This window comes from Scyliorhinus torazame, chromosome 5 (assembly GCF_047496885.1).
Source record: "Scyliorhinus torazame isolate Kashiwa2021f chromosome 5, sScyTor2.1, whole genome shotgun sequence".
Classification (NCBI taxonomy): domain Eukaryota; kingdom Metazoa; phylum Chordata; class Chondrichthyes; order Carcharhiniformes; family Scyliorhinidae; genus Scyliorhinus; species Scyliorhinus torazame.
In genome coordinates, this window is record NC_092711.1 from 10,481,501 (window position 1) to 10,499,000 (window position 17,500).

General features: G+C 54.5%; 2 protein-coding genes across 2 annotated transcripts in view; both read right to left on the reverse strand.

The window, feature by feature from the left end:
• LOC140418170 (protein mono-ADP-ribosyltransferase PARP14-like) overlaps window positions 1-486 on the reverse strand; it is a 314,190-nt gene extending 313,704 nt beyond the window's left edge. The window contains exon 1 of the mRNA XM_072501594.1: window positions 1-486. This exon is cut by the window's left edge and continues 615 nt beyond it. Coding sequence (XP_072357695.1) covers window positions 1-333 — 333 coding nt within the window. The 5' untranslated portion in view covers window positions 334-486.
• Window positions 486-17,500, reverse strand: part of LOC140418171 (uncharacterized) — a 28,809-nt gene continuing 11,794 nt past the window's right edge. Inside the window, exons 3-4 of the mRNA XM_072501595.1 lie at window positions 9,882-9,912; window positions 486-1,365 (exon numbers count right to left, since the gene is read on the reverse strand). Of these exons, the coding sequence (XP_072357696.1) occupies window positions 488-1,365; window positions 9,882-9,912 (909 nt within the window). The 3' untranslated portion in view covers window positions 486-487. The remainder of the gene's footprint in view (window positions 1,366-9,881; window positions 9,913-17,500) is intronic.

Here is a 17,500-nt window from a genome sequence, read left to right on the forward strand (position 1 = left end):
CACGGTCAGGGAGCCGCCGGCCCGGTAGCTGGAGAGGACACCGCTGCCCGGGAACGCTGACTGACCTCCTCCCTCGGGTTCCGGGCTGTCCTCCTCCTGCATCGCCACCAAACACTTGGTGCCCTTAGCGACGGCCGCTAGACACTCCGTCCCCCGGCCTTGAAAGAACGCCCTCGCCCCCGGCTCAGCCACGGTCAAGCTCTCCCACTCGACGGACGCCAGGCCGCCCTTTAGACGGAGCTTCTCGGCCTCCACGATGGACTTGGGCCCTGTGAGAACGATCCTCCGCTTGCCCTGGGTACTGATGGTCGATTGGAAACCCTGACAACCCATCAGCTCCAGGATGGGGTGAACGTGTGTGACCAGGGCCTGTTGGTCAGGCTCGATGCACTCCACCACGTTGGCGCTGTCACGTGAATGCTCCCTTACGGCCCACGCCACACGTTTTGCCTCCTCTTCGAAGCCAACAATGCAGATTTTGGACGTGTCACCCTCGCTTGTCCCTGACCTCAACCACCTGCACCTTGTTCGTCAACTCATCAGGGAATGGACTTCGTGACTGGAGCCAATCCTGAGCGTCGCCCTGGACGTCCACTTCTTCCTGGACGATTCGGCTAGTCAGGATGGACTTGGCCCGGTTGAGTTCAGGCCAGGAGCTACACAGTAGGGTGGCCCGGTCGTCTGCCAACTCTAGGGCCACGGGGAAAGAGAACAGCTCCTTGGCCAATTCCCCGGGAGCCCACGAGGCGAGGAATGCCCTCTTCTTGTCGGATAGGCGGATCGGTTGCTCCAAAACCTGGTCCATTTGGGTACTAAGATTGGACATGGCGTCCCGCACGAACGTCGGCCTTCCAGAGAAGGTGATCGAGGTGCGCGACTCATCCAGGGCCCATTTCAGGCCTGGGAAGCAGCTCGCAAGTTGCTCCTTGAAGGGTGGCCAGATGACGGAGAACCTGGAGGGATGTTCCAGCCTGGCCACAGCCCGGGTCTCCCCTCCCGCTTGAGGCCGGTCGCCCGTCTCGTCTTCGCCAAGAACCCGCTCCTGAAACCTCCGAAAGGCCCGTTCCGCCCCCTCGCCCCACCCGGCCGCGACCTCGCCGGAGGCTCCGCGGGAAGCCGGGACGAGGAGGATCGAATCGGCGGCGTCGTCCAGTCGGATTTTGCACCGAGCTCGGAGCAGCTCCTGTTGGAGGTCCCTCAGGACATCTTCCCGCTGGTCCAGGCGCTTCCTGAACGCCGGATCCACCGCGACCCTTTTCCCGGGCTCTCCGCTGTCCGCGCTCCGCCCGCTCTCCATGGAGGCGGCGGAATTCTTCAGCGACCTTCGGCCTTTCGGCATGGCTCCCAGACTGGGCCAGTTGCCCGCTGTGGGATAAGGCAAGCGAAAATTGATGAGGGCACATTGGTAAATAAACATTGCGTGGGGTCAGAGGGACCTGGGGCGGTGGGGGGGGGGGGGGGGGGGGGGGAATGGGAGGGGGAGGCTTTATATGAGCCCACAAAGCTTCCAGGACGCATTGAGAGCATAAATAGCGACGCTCACGGGATCTTGGCCGTCATGAATGGATTTACTGACGTAACCTGAACCTTTATAAAACGCTGGTTAGGCCTCAATTTGAGTATTACGTCCTGCTGTGCTCGCCTCGAGCTCGGGAAGACGCGAGGGGACCCCGAGGGATGCGCCGGGCCTATTCCAGGGATGGGGAACCTCGGGAGGGGACGGGAGATTTGGCGGAATGGTGTCGGGAACCCAAAAGGCGGAAGCTGGGACTGTCCACCCCCGGGAATGCGGCACAACATTGCCCCAGTCCCCGCGCCGGCCTCGCAAAGCCTGAGGCCTTCTCCAGCCTCAATGGGTGAATATTAACACTTGAAATGGACTTCCGGGTGCGGCTATGCAGAGCTAGGTCGCATATTCGGTAGCTCCCGCTTGGAACGGACTTTTGGGCTCTTTTGCAGGGCCCCCACGGCATTTGTTTGACATTTCCCGGTGTGGGAAGAAGACTGCAACACTCCCCTGACAGTGTCCCCCAGGAATGTTATGTCTTTTGCCTACCAGACCCGGCAGAAACAGTAAAAGATTTGGCTGTAACTGCAGGATAAACAGAGCCCCTTCCAGCATGCAAGCGGGGGAAGGGCAAGCTTAAAGCTGCAAACTGACCTGAGGACCTTTATCAAAAGTGAATTCTAGCAGCAGAGGGAACAACTGTGAAAAGATCTCACCAGGGCCACTGAAGAAGCAGGGACGAGGCTTCCGGTGGCGGCCATGGAGGAGTAGGTCACGCATTCGGCAGCTCCCGTCTGGAACGGACTCCTAGACCTTTTTCAGGAGTTTCCACAGACATTTTGGGGCAGATTGGTGACGCGAACACTGCCAAAAGGATTCCCTCTCGAGACTTTTGGGCTCTTTTCAGGGCCCCCAAGGGCACTTTTTCAACGTTCCCCGGTGTGGGAAGGAGTTAATAATAGTTCCACGTCAGTATATGGCTTTAACTAGGAGCGGGGTGACAAAAAAGGTGGTGGTGGACCAGAAGAAGGGAGGGAAGAAGGACAAAATGGCGGCGGGCGGAGACCAGGCAGCGTGGAGGCAGTGGGCGGAGGAGCAACAGGGGGGTATCCAGCGCTGCCTCAGAGAGATTAAAACGGACCTGCTAGAGCCGATGAAGGCTTCTAGTGATAAGCTGCTGGAGACACAGACGGCCCGGGGAGAGGCTCAACAAAAGATCTCTGACAACGAGGACGAGATCTTAGGCCTGGCGGTAAAGGTGGAGGCGCAAGAGGCGCTCCTCAAGAAATGGCAGGAGCGGTTCGAGGAGTTGGAGAACCGGTCGAGGCGGAAGACTGCGGATTCTGGGCCTCCCGGAGGGGCCGGACGTGGGGGCCTATGTGGTCACCATGTTGAACTCGCTGATGGGAGCGGGGTCCTTCCAGGGGCCCTTGGAGATGGAAGGGGCCCATAGAGTGATGGCGAGGAGGCCCAAGGCTAACGAGCCTCCGCGGGAGGTGCTGGTGAGGTTCCATCGGTTTGTCGATCGGGAGTGTGTGCTCAGGTGGGCCAAGAAGGATAGGAGCAGCAGGTGGGAGAACGCGGAGGTTCGGATATATCAGGACTGGAGTGCGGAGGTGGCGAAGAGGAGGGCCGGGTACAATCGAGCGAAGGCGGTGCTGCACGGGAAGGGGTGAAGTTTGGCATGTTGCAGCCGGCGCGACTGTGGGTTACCTACAAGGACCGGCACCATTATTTTGAGTCTCCGGAGGAGGCGTGGGCCTTTGTTCAGGCCGAGAAGCTGGACACAGACTGAGGGTCGGGATGGGCGATTGGGGACTGCGGTGGATATGTTATGCCTATTTTTGGTTCGGGGGTGGGCCTTTGCATTGTTTTGGGTTTCTTTTTCTCTGTGTTTTTCTCTTTTGGGTTGGGGAGGGTGGATGGGGCGGGTTGGGCACTGTTTTGGTTGGTGGCGGGGCCTGGTAGGTGGAGAGCGCGGGATTTCTTTTCCCGCGCCGAAGACTGGGGGGGGGGGAAGAGAACCGGGGCGGGGAAGCGAGGATTGTTTCCTGCGCTTAGAACGGAGGGGGAGAGCCTGTGAATGGGGAGCGGGAGAGGAGGGTGTGCCACACAATGGGAGGAGTCGAAGGGGACGCGGGAGTGGCCGGGGTCAGCAGGAGTCAGCTGACTTGCGGAAGTGCAATGGGGGGAGTAAACCAGCTAGGATGGGTCCTAGCCGGGGGGGGTGGGGTGGGGGTGGGGGGGAAATCGAGCTGCTGCTGCTAAGATCAAGGAGGAGCTGGAGCGAGTGGGGGGGGGTTGAGACGGGGGTATGCCGCTGTGGGGAACGGGCCGGGTGTGGGGGGGGGCGGGGCGCGTGGCTGGCCGAGGAGGGGTCGTGGCTAGTCGGCGGGGGGGGGGGGGGGGGAGGGGGGGCGGGTAGCCCCCTGATCCGGCTGATAACCTGGAATGTAAGGGGACTGAATGGGCCGGTTAAGCGGGCCCGCGTGTTCGTGCACCTGAAGGGGCTCAAGGCGGATGTGGTTATGCTCCAGGAGACACACCTGAAGGTGGCAGACCAGGTAAGACTGAGGAAAGGGTGGGTAGGTCAGGTGTTTCACTCGGGGCTGGATGCCAAAAATCGAGGGATGACGATCTTGGTGGGAAAGAAGGTGTTATTCGAGGCGTCGAGCATTGTGGCAGATAATGGCGGTAGGTACATAATGGTGAGTGGTAAGTTGCAGGGCGAGAGGGTGGTACTGGTCAATGTGTATGCCCCGAACTGGGACAATGCGGGTTTTATGCGGCGTATGTTGGGTCGGATCCCAGACTTGGAAGTGGGGGGCCTGATAATGGGGGGAGACTTTAACACGGTTCTGGATCCGGCAGTGGATCGCTCCAGGTCTAGGATGGGTAGGAAGCCGGCAGCGGCTAGAGTGTTGAGGGGATTTATGGACCAAATGGGAGGGGTGGACCCTTGGAGATTTGCAAGGCCGGGGGCTAGGAAACTTCCATTCTTCTCACATGTCCATAAGGCTTATTCTCGAATCGACTTTTTCATTTTGAGTAGGGCGCTGTAGCGAGAGTAGAGGATACCGAGTATTCGGCAATAGCCATTTCGGACCACGCCCCGCATTGGGTGGACTTGGAGATGGGGGAGGAGAGGGACCAGCGCCCGCTGTGGCGCTTGGAGGTGGGGCTGTTGGCGGACGAGGAGGTGAGCTAGCGGGTCCGAGGAAGTATAGAGAGGTACTTGGAGACCAACGACTACGGGGAGGTCCGAGTGGGGATGGTATGGGAGGCGCTGAAGGCGGTGGTGAGGGGAGAGCTGATCTCCATCAGGGCCCACAAGGAGCGGAGGGAGTGGGGGGAGAGGGAGAGGCTGGTGGGGGGAGATGGTGAGGGTAGACAGGAGGTATGCGGAAGAGCCCGATGAAGGATTGTTGAGGAAGAGGCGCAGCCTCCAGGCCAAATTCGACCTGGTGACCACCAGGAAGGCTGAGGTGCAGTGGAGGAAGGCCCATGGGGCGGTCTACGAGTATGGGGAAAAGCCAAGCTGGATGCTGGCGCATCAGCTTCGGAAGCGGGACTCAGCTAGGGAGATCGGGGGAGTTGAGGACAGGGGAGGGAGCGTGGTGTGGAGTGGGGTTGGCATCAATGGGGTCTTCTGGGACTTCTACGAGGAATTCTACCGATCTGAGCCCCCACGGGAGAAGGGAGGGATGGGCCGTTTCCTGGACCAATTGAGGTTTCCAAAGGTGGAAGAGGGACTGGTGGTGGGATTGGGGGCCCCCGATTGGGCTGGAGGAGCTGGCCAAAGGGATAGGAAGCATGCAGGCGGGGAATGCACCGGGGCCGGACGGTTTCCCGGTCGAGTTCTACAAAAAATATCTGGACCTGTTGGGCCCGCTGTTAGTTAGGACCTTCAATGAGGCAAGGGGGGGGGGCTTTACCCCCAACGATGTCCCGGGCACTGATCTCCTTGATCCTGAAGCGGGACAAGGATCCCCTGCAATGTGGGTCTTACAGACCGATTTCCTTGCTAGATGTAGATGCCAAGGTGCTGGCGAAGGTCTTAGCCACGGGGATTGAGGGTTGTGTGCCGCAGATCATCCATGAAGACCATTCCCAGGATAACCCTGGGAATTACAGGCCAGTTAGTCTTACTTCGGTGGTAGGCAAAGTAATGGAAAGGGTACTGAAGGATAGGATTTCTGAGCATCTGGAAAGACACTGCTTGATTAGGGATAGTCAGCACGGATTTGTGAGGGGTAGGTCTTGCCTTACAAATCTTATTGAATTCTTTGAGGAGGTGACCAAGCATGTGGATGAAGGTAAAGCAGTGGATGTAGTGTACATGGATTTTAGTAAGGCATTTGATAAAGTTCCCCATGGTAGGCTTCTGCACAAAGTAAGGAGGCATGGGATAGTGGGAAATTTGGCCAGTTGGATAACGAACTGGCTAACCGATAGAAGTCAGAGAGTGGTGGTGGATGGCAAATATTCAGCCTGGATCCCAGTTACCAGTGGTGTACCGCAGGGATCAGTTCTGGGTCCTCTGCTGTTTGTGATTTTCATTAATGACTTGGATGAGGGAGTTGAAGGGTGGGTCAGTAAATTTGCAGACGATACGAAGATTGGTGGAGTTGTGGATAGTAAGGAGGGCTGTTGTCGGCTGCAAAGAGACATAGATAGGATGCAGAGCTGGGCTGAGAAGTGGCAGATGGAGTTTAACCCTGAAAAGTGTGAGGTTGTCCATTTTGGAAGGACAAATATGAATGCGGAATACAGGGTTAACGGTAGAGTTCTTGGCATTGTGGAGGAGCAGAGAGACCTTGGTGTCTATGTTCATACATCTTTGAAAGTTGCCACTCAAGTGGATAGAGCTGTGAAGAAGGCCTATGGTGTGCTCGCGTTCATTAACAGAGGGATTGAATTTAAGAGCCGTGAGGTGATGATGCAGCTGTACAAAACTTTGGTAAGGCCACATTTGGAGTACTGTGTACAGTTCTGGTCGCCTCATTTTAGGAAGGATGTGGAAGCTCTGGAAAAGGTGCAAAGAAGATTTACCAGGATGTTGCCTGGAATGGAGAGTAGGTCTTACGAGGAAAGGTTGAGGGTGCTAGGCCTTTTCTCATTAGAGCGGAGAAGGATGAGGGGCGACTTGATAGAGGTTTATAAGATGATCAGGGGAATAGATAGAGTAGACAGTCAGAGACTTTTTCCCCAGGTGGAACACACCATTACAAGGGGACATGAATTTAAGGTGAAAGGTGGAAGATATAGGAGGGATATCAGAGGTAGGTTCTTTACCCAGAGAGTAGTGGGGGCATGGAATGCACTGCCTGTGGAAGTAGTTGAGTCGGAAACATTAGGGACCTTCAAGCAGCTGTTGGATAGGTACATGAATTACGGTAAAATGATATAGTGTAGATTTATTTGTTCTTAAGGGCAGCACGGTAGCATTGTGGATAGCACAATTGCTTCACAGATCCATGGTCCCAGGTTCGATTCCGGCTTGGGTCATTGTCTGTGCGGAGTCTGCACGTCCTCCCCGTGTCTGCGTGGGTTTCCTCCGGGTGCTCCGGTTTCCTCCCACAGTCCAAAGATGTGTGGGTTAGGTGAATTGGCCAATGATAAATTGCCCTTAATGTCCAAATTGCCCTTGGTGGTGGGTGGAGGTGTTGAGTTTGGGTAGGGTGCTCTTTCCAAGAGCTGGTGCAGACTCAAAGGGCTGAATGGCCTCCTTCTGCACTGTAAATTCAGTGATAATCTATGATTAATCTAGGACAAAGGTTCGGCACAACATCGTGGGCCGAAGGGCCTGTTCTGTGCTGTATTTTCTATGTTCTATGTTCTATGTTCAGACCAGACGGCGTTTGTGAAGGGGAGACAGTTGAACGCGAATGTGCGGAGGCTTTTGAAAGTTATCATGATGCCGGCGAGGGAGGGGGAGGCGGAGATAGTGGTGGCGATGGACGCTGAGAAAGCCTTCGATAGGGTAGAGTGGGGGTACCTGTGGGAGGTGCTGAAGTGGTTCGGGTTTGGGGAGGGGTTTGTCAGGTGGGTTAGGCTGTTGTATGAGGTCCCGATGGCGAGTGTGGCCACAAATAGGAGGAGGTCCGAGTACTTTTGGTTGCACCGAGGGACGAGACAGGGGTGTCCCCTGTCCCCCCTGCTCTTCGCACTGGCGATTGAACCCCTGGCTATGGCACTGAGAGAGTCGAGGAACTGGAGGGGGTTGGTGCGGGGTGGGGAGGAGCATAGGGTGTCGCTTTATGCGGACGACCTGCTGCTGTATGTGGCGGACCCGGTGGGAGGAATGCCGGAGGTAATGAGGATGCTCAGGGAATTTGGGGACTTTTCGGGGTACAAGCTCAATATGGGGAAGAGCGAGCTGTTCGTAGCTAGGGGACCAGGAGAGGGGGATTGCGAGCTCCCACTAAAAAGGACGGAGAGGAGTTTCAGATATTTGGGGGCCCAGGTGGCCAGGAGCTGGGGGGCCCTGCATAGGCTTAACTTTACAAGGCTGGTGGAGCAAATGGAGGAGGAGTTCAAGAGGTGGGATGCGTTGCCGCTGTCCCTGGCGGGTAGGGTGCAGTCAATCAAAATGACGGTGCTCCCAAGGTTTTTGTTCCTGTTCCAGTGCCTCCCCGTGTTTATCCCGAAGGCTTTTTTCAGGCGGGTTAACAGGAGCATAACGGGGTTTGTGTGGGCTCCGAGGGTGAGAAGGGTGTTCCTGGAGCGGAGTAGAGATAGGGGGGGCTGGCACTGCCCAACCTCTGTGGATACTACTGGGCCACCAATGGGACGATGGTGCGCAAGTGGGTGATGGAAGGGGAGGGGGCTGCATGGAAGAGGCTAGAGACGGCGTCCTGTGAGGGTACGAGTCTGGGGGCGCTGGCAACGGCGCCGCTGCCGCTCCCTCCAAGGAGGTATACCACGAGCCCGGTGGTGGTGGCGGCCCTCAAAATTTGGGGGCAGTGGAGGCGGCATAGGGGGGAAGTTGGGGCCTCGGCGTGGACCCCATTACGGGGGAACCACCGGTTCGCCCCGGGAAGAACAGGTGGAGGGTTTTCGGGGTGGCACAGGGCAGGCATACGAAAGTTGTGGGACCTGTTTGTGGACGGGAAGTTCGCGAGCTTGGGTGAGCTGGAGGAGAAGTACGGGCTCCCCCCGGGGAACACGTTCAGGTACTTACAGGTAAGGGCGTTTGCCAGATGGCAGGTGGTGGAATTCCCACGGCTACTGCCACACACAGTACAGGACAGGGTGCTCTCGGGGGGGGGGGTGGGAGTGGGGAAGATCTCGGAAACTTACCAGGTGATGCAGGAGGAGGAGGAGGCCTCAGTGGTGGAGTTGAAAGGTAAGTGGGAGGAGGAGTTGGGGGAGGAGATCCAAGAGGGGATGTGGGCAGATGCCCTAGGGAGGGTGAACTCTTCCTCTTGGTGCGCGAGGCTCAGCCTCATACAGTTTAAGGTGCTGCACAGGGCACACATGACCGGGACAAGGATGAGCCGGTTTTTTGCGGGGTGAGGATAGGTATGTTAGGTGCTCAGGGAGCCTATCAAATCACACCCATATGTTCTGGGCATGCCCAGCGCTGGAGGAATTTTGGAAGGGCGTAGCGAGGACGGTGTCGAGGGTGGTAGGATCCAGGGTCAAGCTGGGCTGGGGGCTCGCAATATTTGGGGTGGCAGAGGAGCCGGGAGTGCAGGAGGCGAAAGCGGCCGGAATTCTGGCCTTTGCGTCCCTGGTAGCCCGGCGAAGGATTCTCCTTCAGTGGAAGGATACGAGGCCCCCAAGCGTGGAATCCTGGATCAGCGATATGGCAGGGTTCATTAAACTGGAGAGGGCGAAATTCGCCTTGAGAGGGTCGGTACAAGGGTTCTTTAGGCGGTGGCAACCGTTCTTAGACTTTCTGGCAGAACGGTAGACAATGGTCAATGGCAGCAGCAGCTCGGGGGGTGGGGGGGGTTTCCTTTATTTTTGTTTATGTTATTTACACTGGAGGATCTGAGGGGGTGTATACACCTGTTGTCTTAAGTCGGGTGTTAATGTTAATTTATTATTTAGGTACAGGGGGGGGGAGGGGTTTTGGGGGTTGCTTTTTTAGATTGTGTTTTGTGCTTAACCCTGTTGGGTCCTTTTTTCTTTCTCATTTTGTTATTGATATTTTATGAAAACCTTTAATAAAAATTATTTTTAAAAAAAACAAACACTTGAAATGAAAGGAAATGAAAATGAAACGAAAAAATGAATGAAATGTCCTCCCCGGGAATTCGGCACAACATTCCCCCAACCCGGCGCCGGCCTCTCAAAGCCTGAGGCCTACTTCAGCCCCAATGGGTGAATATTAGCACTTGCGCCAGTTTAAGAGACCGTTTCTTACCTGACAGATTCCCGGAGGTATCCCGCGCCTCCTAGTGGGAAAGAACCGTGAGACAAACAAGTTAATATTCTGTGGATTGCACGGAAGACCAGTTTTTGAAGACAGAGATTCACAATATCCCTTTGATTCACTCGGCAATCAGCACTTTTATTTTTTGAAAAACATTTTATTAAGACATTTATAATTTTATAATAATAATACAAATTGTTAAGGGCCACGGTTTAGAGAACCCCAAAGTGTATCATGGAGATCACCTGACCCACAACGTTTACTAGATTGTGGTACGGGGAGCACACGGCCCACTCTACAGGTGTGGGACAGCAGAAATGGAAAAGTATTTTTTAAAGCAAAACAATGTTTATTCTATGAACTCAGGTTAACCTTTTTAAAACTTTCAGGGGTCTATGTACATGGACACCGAGAGAGATCTCGGTGTCCATGTACATAGATCCCTGAAAGTTGCCACCCAGGTTGAGAGGGTTGTTAAGAAGGCGTACGGTGTGTTAGCTTTTATTGGTAGAGGGATTGAGTTTCGGAGCCATGAGGTCATGTTGCAGTTGTACAAAACTCTGGTGCGGCCGCATTTGGAGTATTGCGTGCAATTCTGGTCGCCGCATTATAGGAAGGATGTGGAAGCATTGGAAAGGGTGCAGAGGAGATTTACCAGAATGTTGCCTGGTATGGAGGGAAGGTCTTATGAGGAAAGGCTGAGGGACTTGAGGCTGTTTTCGTTAGAGAGAAGAAGGTTAAGAGGTGACTTAATAGAGGCATACAAGATGATCAGAGGATTGGATAGGGTGGACAGTGAGGGCCTTTTTCCTCGGATGGTGATGTCTAGCACGAGGGGACATAGCTTTAAATTGAGGGGAGATAGATATAAGACAGATGTCAGAGGTAGGTTATTTACTCAGAGAGTAGTAGGGGCGTGGAATGCCCTGCCTGCAACTGTAGTGGACTCGCCAACGCTAAGGACATTCAAATGGTCATTGGATAGACATATGGGCGATAAGGGAATAGTGTAGATGGGCTTTAGAGTGGTTTCACAGATCGGCGCAACATCGAGGGCCGAAGGGCCTGTACTGCGCTGTAATGTTCTCTGTTCTAAAACCGTGAACATCTGAGCACCCATCAATTCAAATACAACCCCCAAAGAATACAACACTAAGTAATGCTTAATAACTTCCCAAACAACATCCAGAAGACAGAAGAAACACCTTTTAACAGAAGCACATTACATTCACGACTGAGAACATTTATAATTCTGAATTCACCAAATGATCAAGAGATAGTCTTTTCAATGCAGAGAGATCAACAGTACACCTGCTCTGTCTGGCTTCAGCTCCAACACTGGAAATGGAACTAAAACACACCCTGCAGCAAACAGCCAAATACAAAAGTAAAAAGCTGACAGACAGCCCAGCTCCACCCACTCTCTGACATCGCTGATAAACACCCATTTCTTAAAGGTACATTTCATAAACACCCATTTCTTAAAGGTACACTCACATGACAACACAGTGCAAAGACCCACCTCCCTCCCTCACAAGTCCCACCTCTTCCATACGATAATCTAACTCCACGCCCCCACCCGCCCACCGCTGCTGACAGTTAATTTTCTCTGAAGATTCCGGACGAACCCGAACGTTGACCCTCTCGGGGCGCACTTTATTTTCTCCAGCCTGGGAAAGCCGGCCACGTCGCTAACCCAAACCTCTGATTTTTGCCGGCTTCGAGTCCCTCCACGCTAACAGTATCCATCTCCGGGTCACCAAGGAAGCAAAGGCCAAAACGTCAGCCTGTCTCTCGCCCCCTGGACTCCCGGATCTTCCGACACTCCGAACATCGGCACCTCCTGACTCGTGCCATCCTGGTTTTTAACACCGTGGACGGGACATCAGTGTTTATCAGTGATGTCAGATTGTGGGTGGAGCTGGGCTGTCTGTCAGCTTTTTACTTTCGTTTTAGTTTCGTTTTCAGTGTTGGAGCTGAAGCCAGACAGAGCAGGTGTACTGTTGATCTCTCTGCCATGAAAAGACTATCTCTTGATCATTTGGTGAATTCAGAATTATAGAAATGTTCTCAGTCGTGAATCTAAAACCCCTGCCAGAATCCCCTAAGCTTCGGGCATGCCCAAAATATAGGGACATGGTTCGCTGGCCCTCCCGTACACCTGTCCTCTACCCCAGAAAACTTGCTCATCCGAGCCCATCTTCCCATTTACGCTTTAGCTCCCCTGCCTACGCTTCCTCCGACTCCATGAGTTAGAACATAAGAACTAGGAGCAGGAGTCGGCCATCTGGCCCCTCGAGCCTGCTCCACCATTCAGTGAGATCATGGCTGATCTTTTGTGGGCTCAGCTCCACTTTCCGCCGAACACCATAACCCTTAATCCCTTTATTCTTCAAAAAACTATCTATCTTTATCTTAAAAACATTTAATGAAGGAGACTCTACTGCTTCAATGGGCAAAGGAATTCCATAGATTCACAACCCTTTGGGTGAAGAAGTTCCTCCTAAACTCAGTGCTAAATCTACTTCCCCTTATTTTTGAGGCTATGCCCCCTAGTTCTGCTTTCACCCGCCAGTGGAAACAACCTGCCCGCATCTATCCTATCTATTCCCTTCATAATCTTATATGTTTCTATAAGATCCCCCCTCATCCTTCTAAATTCAACGAGTACAGTCCCAGTCTACTCAACCTCTCCTCGTAATCCAGCCCCTTCAGCTCTGGGATTAACCTAGTGAATCTCCTCTGCACACCCTCCAGTGCCAGTACGTCCTTTCTCAAGTAAGGAGACCAAAACTGAACACAATACTCCAGGTGTGGCCTCACTAACACATTATACAATTGCAGCATAACCTCCCTAGTCTTAAACTCCATCCCTCTAGCAATGAAGGACAAAACTCCATTCGCCTTCTTAATCACCTGCTGCACCTGTAAACCAACTTTTTGCGACTCATGCACTAGCACTCCCAGGTCTCTCTGCACAGCATTCTGCGCCACTATTAACACCTCCTTTAGTATTTAAGGTTACCATAAGCAGTTTTATTACGATCCCAGAACAGACACCAACATTGAACATAAGAACTAGGAGCAGGAGTCGGCATTTGGCCCTTCGAGCCTGCTCCGCCATTCAATGAGACATGGCTGATCTTTTGTGGACTCAGCTCCACGTTCCGGCCCGAACACCATACGGCGGAATACAGGGTTAACGGTAGAGTTCTTGGCAATGTGGAGTGAGCAGAGAGATCTTGGGGTCTATGTTCATACATCCTTGAAAGTTGCCACTCAAGTGGATAGAGCTGTGAAGAAGGCCTATGGTGTGCTCGCGTTCATTAACAGAGGGATTGAATTTAAGAGCGTGAGGTGATGATGCAGCTGTACAAAGCTTTGGTAAGGCCACATTTGGAGTGCTGTGTACAGTTCTGGTCGCCTCATTTTAGGAAGGATGTGGACAGCTTTGGAAAAGGTGCAAAGAAGATTTACCAGGATGTTGCCTGGAATGGAGAGTAGGTCTTACGAGGAAAGGTTGAGGGTGCTAGGCCTTTTCTCATTAGAGCGGAGAAGGATGAGGGGCGACTTGATAGAGGTTTATAAGATGATCAGGGGAATAGATAGAGTAGACAGTCAGAGACTTTTCCCCGGGTGGAACCAACCATTACAAGGGGACATAAATTTAAGGTGAAAGGTGGAAGATATAGGAGGGATATCAGAGGTAGGTTCTTTACCCAGAGAGTAGTGGGGGCATGGAATGCACTGCCTGTGGAAGTAGTTGAGTCGGAAACATTAGGGACCTTCAAGCAGCTATTGGATAGGTACATGGATTACGGTAAAATTATATAGTGTAGATGTATTTGTTCTTAAGGGCAGCACGGTAGCATTGTGGATAGCACTATTGCTTCACAGCTCTAGGGTCCAAGGTTCGATTCCGGCTTGGGTCATTGTCTGTGCGGAGTCTGCACGTCCTCCCCCGTGTCTGCGTGGGTTTCCTCCGGGTGCTCCGTTTCCTCCCACAGTCCAAAGATGTGCGGGTTAGGGTGAATTGGCCAATGATAAATTGCCCTTAATGTCCAAAATTGCCCTTGGTGTTGGGTGGAGGTGTTGAGTTTGGGTCGGGTGCTCTTTCCAAGAGCTGGTGCAGACTCAGGGGGCCGAATGGCCTCCTTCGGCACTGTAAATTCAATGATAATCTATGATTAATCTAGGACAAAGGTTCGGCGCAACATCGTGGGCCGAAGGGCCTGTTCTGTGCTGTATTTTCTATGTTCTATGTTCTAACCCTTCATCCCCTTTATTCTTCAAAAAACTATCTATCTTTTTCTTAAAAACATTTAATGAAGGAGCCTCTACTGCTTCACTGGGAGGAATTCCATAGATTCACAATCCTTCGGGTGAAGAGGTTCCTCCTCAACTCAGTCCTAAAATTATGAGTTCTTTATAAATATCCGATACCTGCCCCATTCCCACTCCCCGTTCTGGAAACGACCCTGTGCTGGATCCCCCGTGGCGGTAGGGGCTGAAGGTCGAAATCTGCCTTCGCACAAAATCCCACACCTGCAGATATCGAAACCCGTTCCCTCCCGGCAATTCAAAATTCACCTCTAAATCCTTCAAACAGGGAAGCTCCCATCGATAAATTAAATTCTCCCATCCTCTCAATCCCTGCTCTCCGCCATCTCCGAAACCCCCCCCAACCAGCCTCCCCGGACAAACCGGTGACTGTCACAGATTGGAGCCCACGCCGACATTCCATCCGCTCCCACGTGCTTCCTCCACTGCCCGCCGGACTCTCAGGGCCGGCAACGACCCCCGGGCTTGTGGAGTACCGGGCCGGCGAGAACGGCAGAGAAGCCGTTACCAGTGCCCCAAAACTTGTGCCCTCACACAACGGGGCCTCTCCTCGCTCCCACACCGACCCCTCCAGCCACCCACGACCCACTCCTAACCATGGCGATATTTGACGCACAGTAATAGTTCCTAAAGTTCAGCAAGGCCGACTTTCCCCCACCCTCGGCTCCGCTCAGCAGCACATTGTTTACTCGAGGGTTTTGGGGGGGGGGGGTTTACCACCCACATATCACCCTGTTCACCCGCTTAAAAAAGGCTTTTTAAATTGACGACCCTCGGACAGTGCGGCGCTCCCTCAGTACTGACCCTCTGACAGTGCAGCACGCCCTCAGTACTGACCCTCTGACAGTGCGGCACTCCCTCAGTACTGACCCTCTGACAGTGCGTCGCTCCCTCAGTACTGACCCTCTGACAGTGCGGCACTCCCTCAGTACTAACCCTCCGACCGTGCGGCACTCCCTCAGTACTGACCCTCTGACCATGCGGCGCACCCTCAGTACTGACCCTCTGACAGTGCAGCTCTCCCTCAGTACTGACCCTCTGACAGTGCGGCACTCCCTCAGTACTGACCCTCTGACAGTGCGGCACTCCCTCAGTACTGACCCTCTGACAATGCGGCACACCCTCAGTACAGACCCTCTGACAGTGCGGCACTCTCTCAGTACTGACCCTCTGACAGTGCGGCACTCCCTCAGTACTGACCCTCTGACAGTGCGGCACTCCCTCTGTACTGACCCTCTGACAGTGCAGCATTCCCTTAGTACTGACCCTCTGACAGTGCGGCACTCCCTCAGCACTGACCCTCTGACAGTGCGGCACTCCCTCAGTACTGACCCTCTGACAGTGCAGCATTCCCTTAGTACTGACCCTCTGACAGTGCGGCACTCCCTCAGCACTGACCCTCTGACAGTGCGGCGCTCCCTCAGTACTGACCCTCTGACAGTGCGGCACTCCCTCAGTACTGACCCTCTGACAGTGCGGCACTCCCTCAGTACTGACCCTCTGACAGTGCAGCACTCCCTCAGCACTGACCCTCTGACAGTGCGGCACTCCCTCAGTACTGAAGCTCTGACAGTGCAGCACTCCCTCAGTACAGACCCTCTGACAGTGCGGCGCTCCCTCAGTACTTACCCTCTGACAGTGCAGCACTGCCTCAGTACTGACCCTCTGACAGTGCGGCAATCCCTCAGTACTGACCCTCTGACAGTACGGCACTCCCTCAGTACTGACCCTCTGACAGTGCGGCACTCCCTCAGTACTTACCCTGACAGTGCGGCACTCCCTCAGTACTGACCCTCTGACAGTGCGGCACTCCCTCAGTACTGACCCTCTGACAGTTCGGCACTCCCTCAGGACTGACCCTCTGACAGTGCAGCGCTCCCTCAGTACTGACCCTCTGACAGTGCGGCGCTCCCTCAGTACTGACCCTCTGACAGTGCAGCGCTCCCTCAGTACTGACCCTCTGACAGTGCGGCACTCCCTCAGAACTGACCCTCTGACTGTGCGGCACTCCCTCAGTACTGACCCTCTGACAGTGCGGTGCTCCCTCAGTACTGACCCTCTGACAATGCAGCACTCCCTCAGTACTGACCCTTTGACAGTGCGGCGTTCCCTCAGTACTACCCTCTGACAGTGCGGCGCTCCCTCAGTACTGACCCTCTGACAGTGCGGAACTCCCTCAGTACTGACCCTCTGACAGTGCGGCACTCCCTCAGTACTGACCCTCTGACAGTGCGGCACTCCCTCAGTACTGATCCTCTGACTGTGCAGCACTCCCTCAGTACTGACCCTGTGACAGTGCGGCGCTCCCTCAGTACTGACCCTGTGACAGTGCGGCACTCACTCAGTAATGACCCTCTGAAAGTGCGGCGCTCCTCAGCACTGGCCCTCTGACAGTGCAGCACTCCCTCAGTACTGACCCTCTGACAGTGCGGCGCTCCCTCAGTACTGACCCTCTGACAGTGCAGCTCTCCTTCAGTACTGACCCCCTGACAGTGCGGCACTCCCTCAGTACTGACCCTCAGACAGTGCAGCACTCCCTCAGTACGGACCCTCTGACAGTGCAGCGCTCCCTCAGTACTGACCCTCTGACAGTGCGGTGCTCCCTCAGCACTGACCCTCTGACAGTGCAGCACTTCCTCAGCACTGACCCTCTGACAGTGCGGCACTCCCTCAGTACTGACCCTCTGACAGTGCGGCACTCCCTCAGTACTGACCCTCTGACAGTACGGCACTCCCTCAGTATTGACCCTCTGACAGTGCGGCACTCCCTCAGTACTGACCCTTTGACAGCGCGGCACTCCCTCAGTACTGACCCTCCGACAGCGCGGCACTCCCTCAGTACTGACCCTCCCACAATGCAGCACTCCCTCAGTACTGACACTCTGACAGTGCGGCGCTCCCTCAGTACTGACCCTCCCACAATGCAGCATTCCCTCAGTACTGACCCTTTGACAGTGCGGCACTCCCTCAGTTACCCAGGCCCACTCCCCCACCCCATACCCGTAACCCCACCTAACCATTTGGTCACTTTTACATGGTCAATCCTCCTAACCCGGTGGCCGGACGGTGGCGCAGTGGGTCAGCACTGCTGCCTCGCGACTCCGAGGTCCCAGGTTTGATCCCGGCCCTGGCTCACTGTCCGTGTGGAGTTTGCACATTCTCCCCGTGTCTGCGTGGGTTTCGCCCCCACAACCCAAAGAGGTGCAGGCTAGTGGAATGGCCGGGCTAAATTGCCCCTAAAAACTGGATAAAATTGAATTGGGTACTCT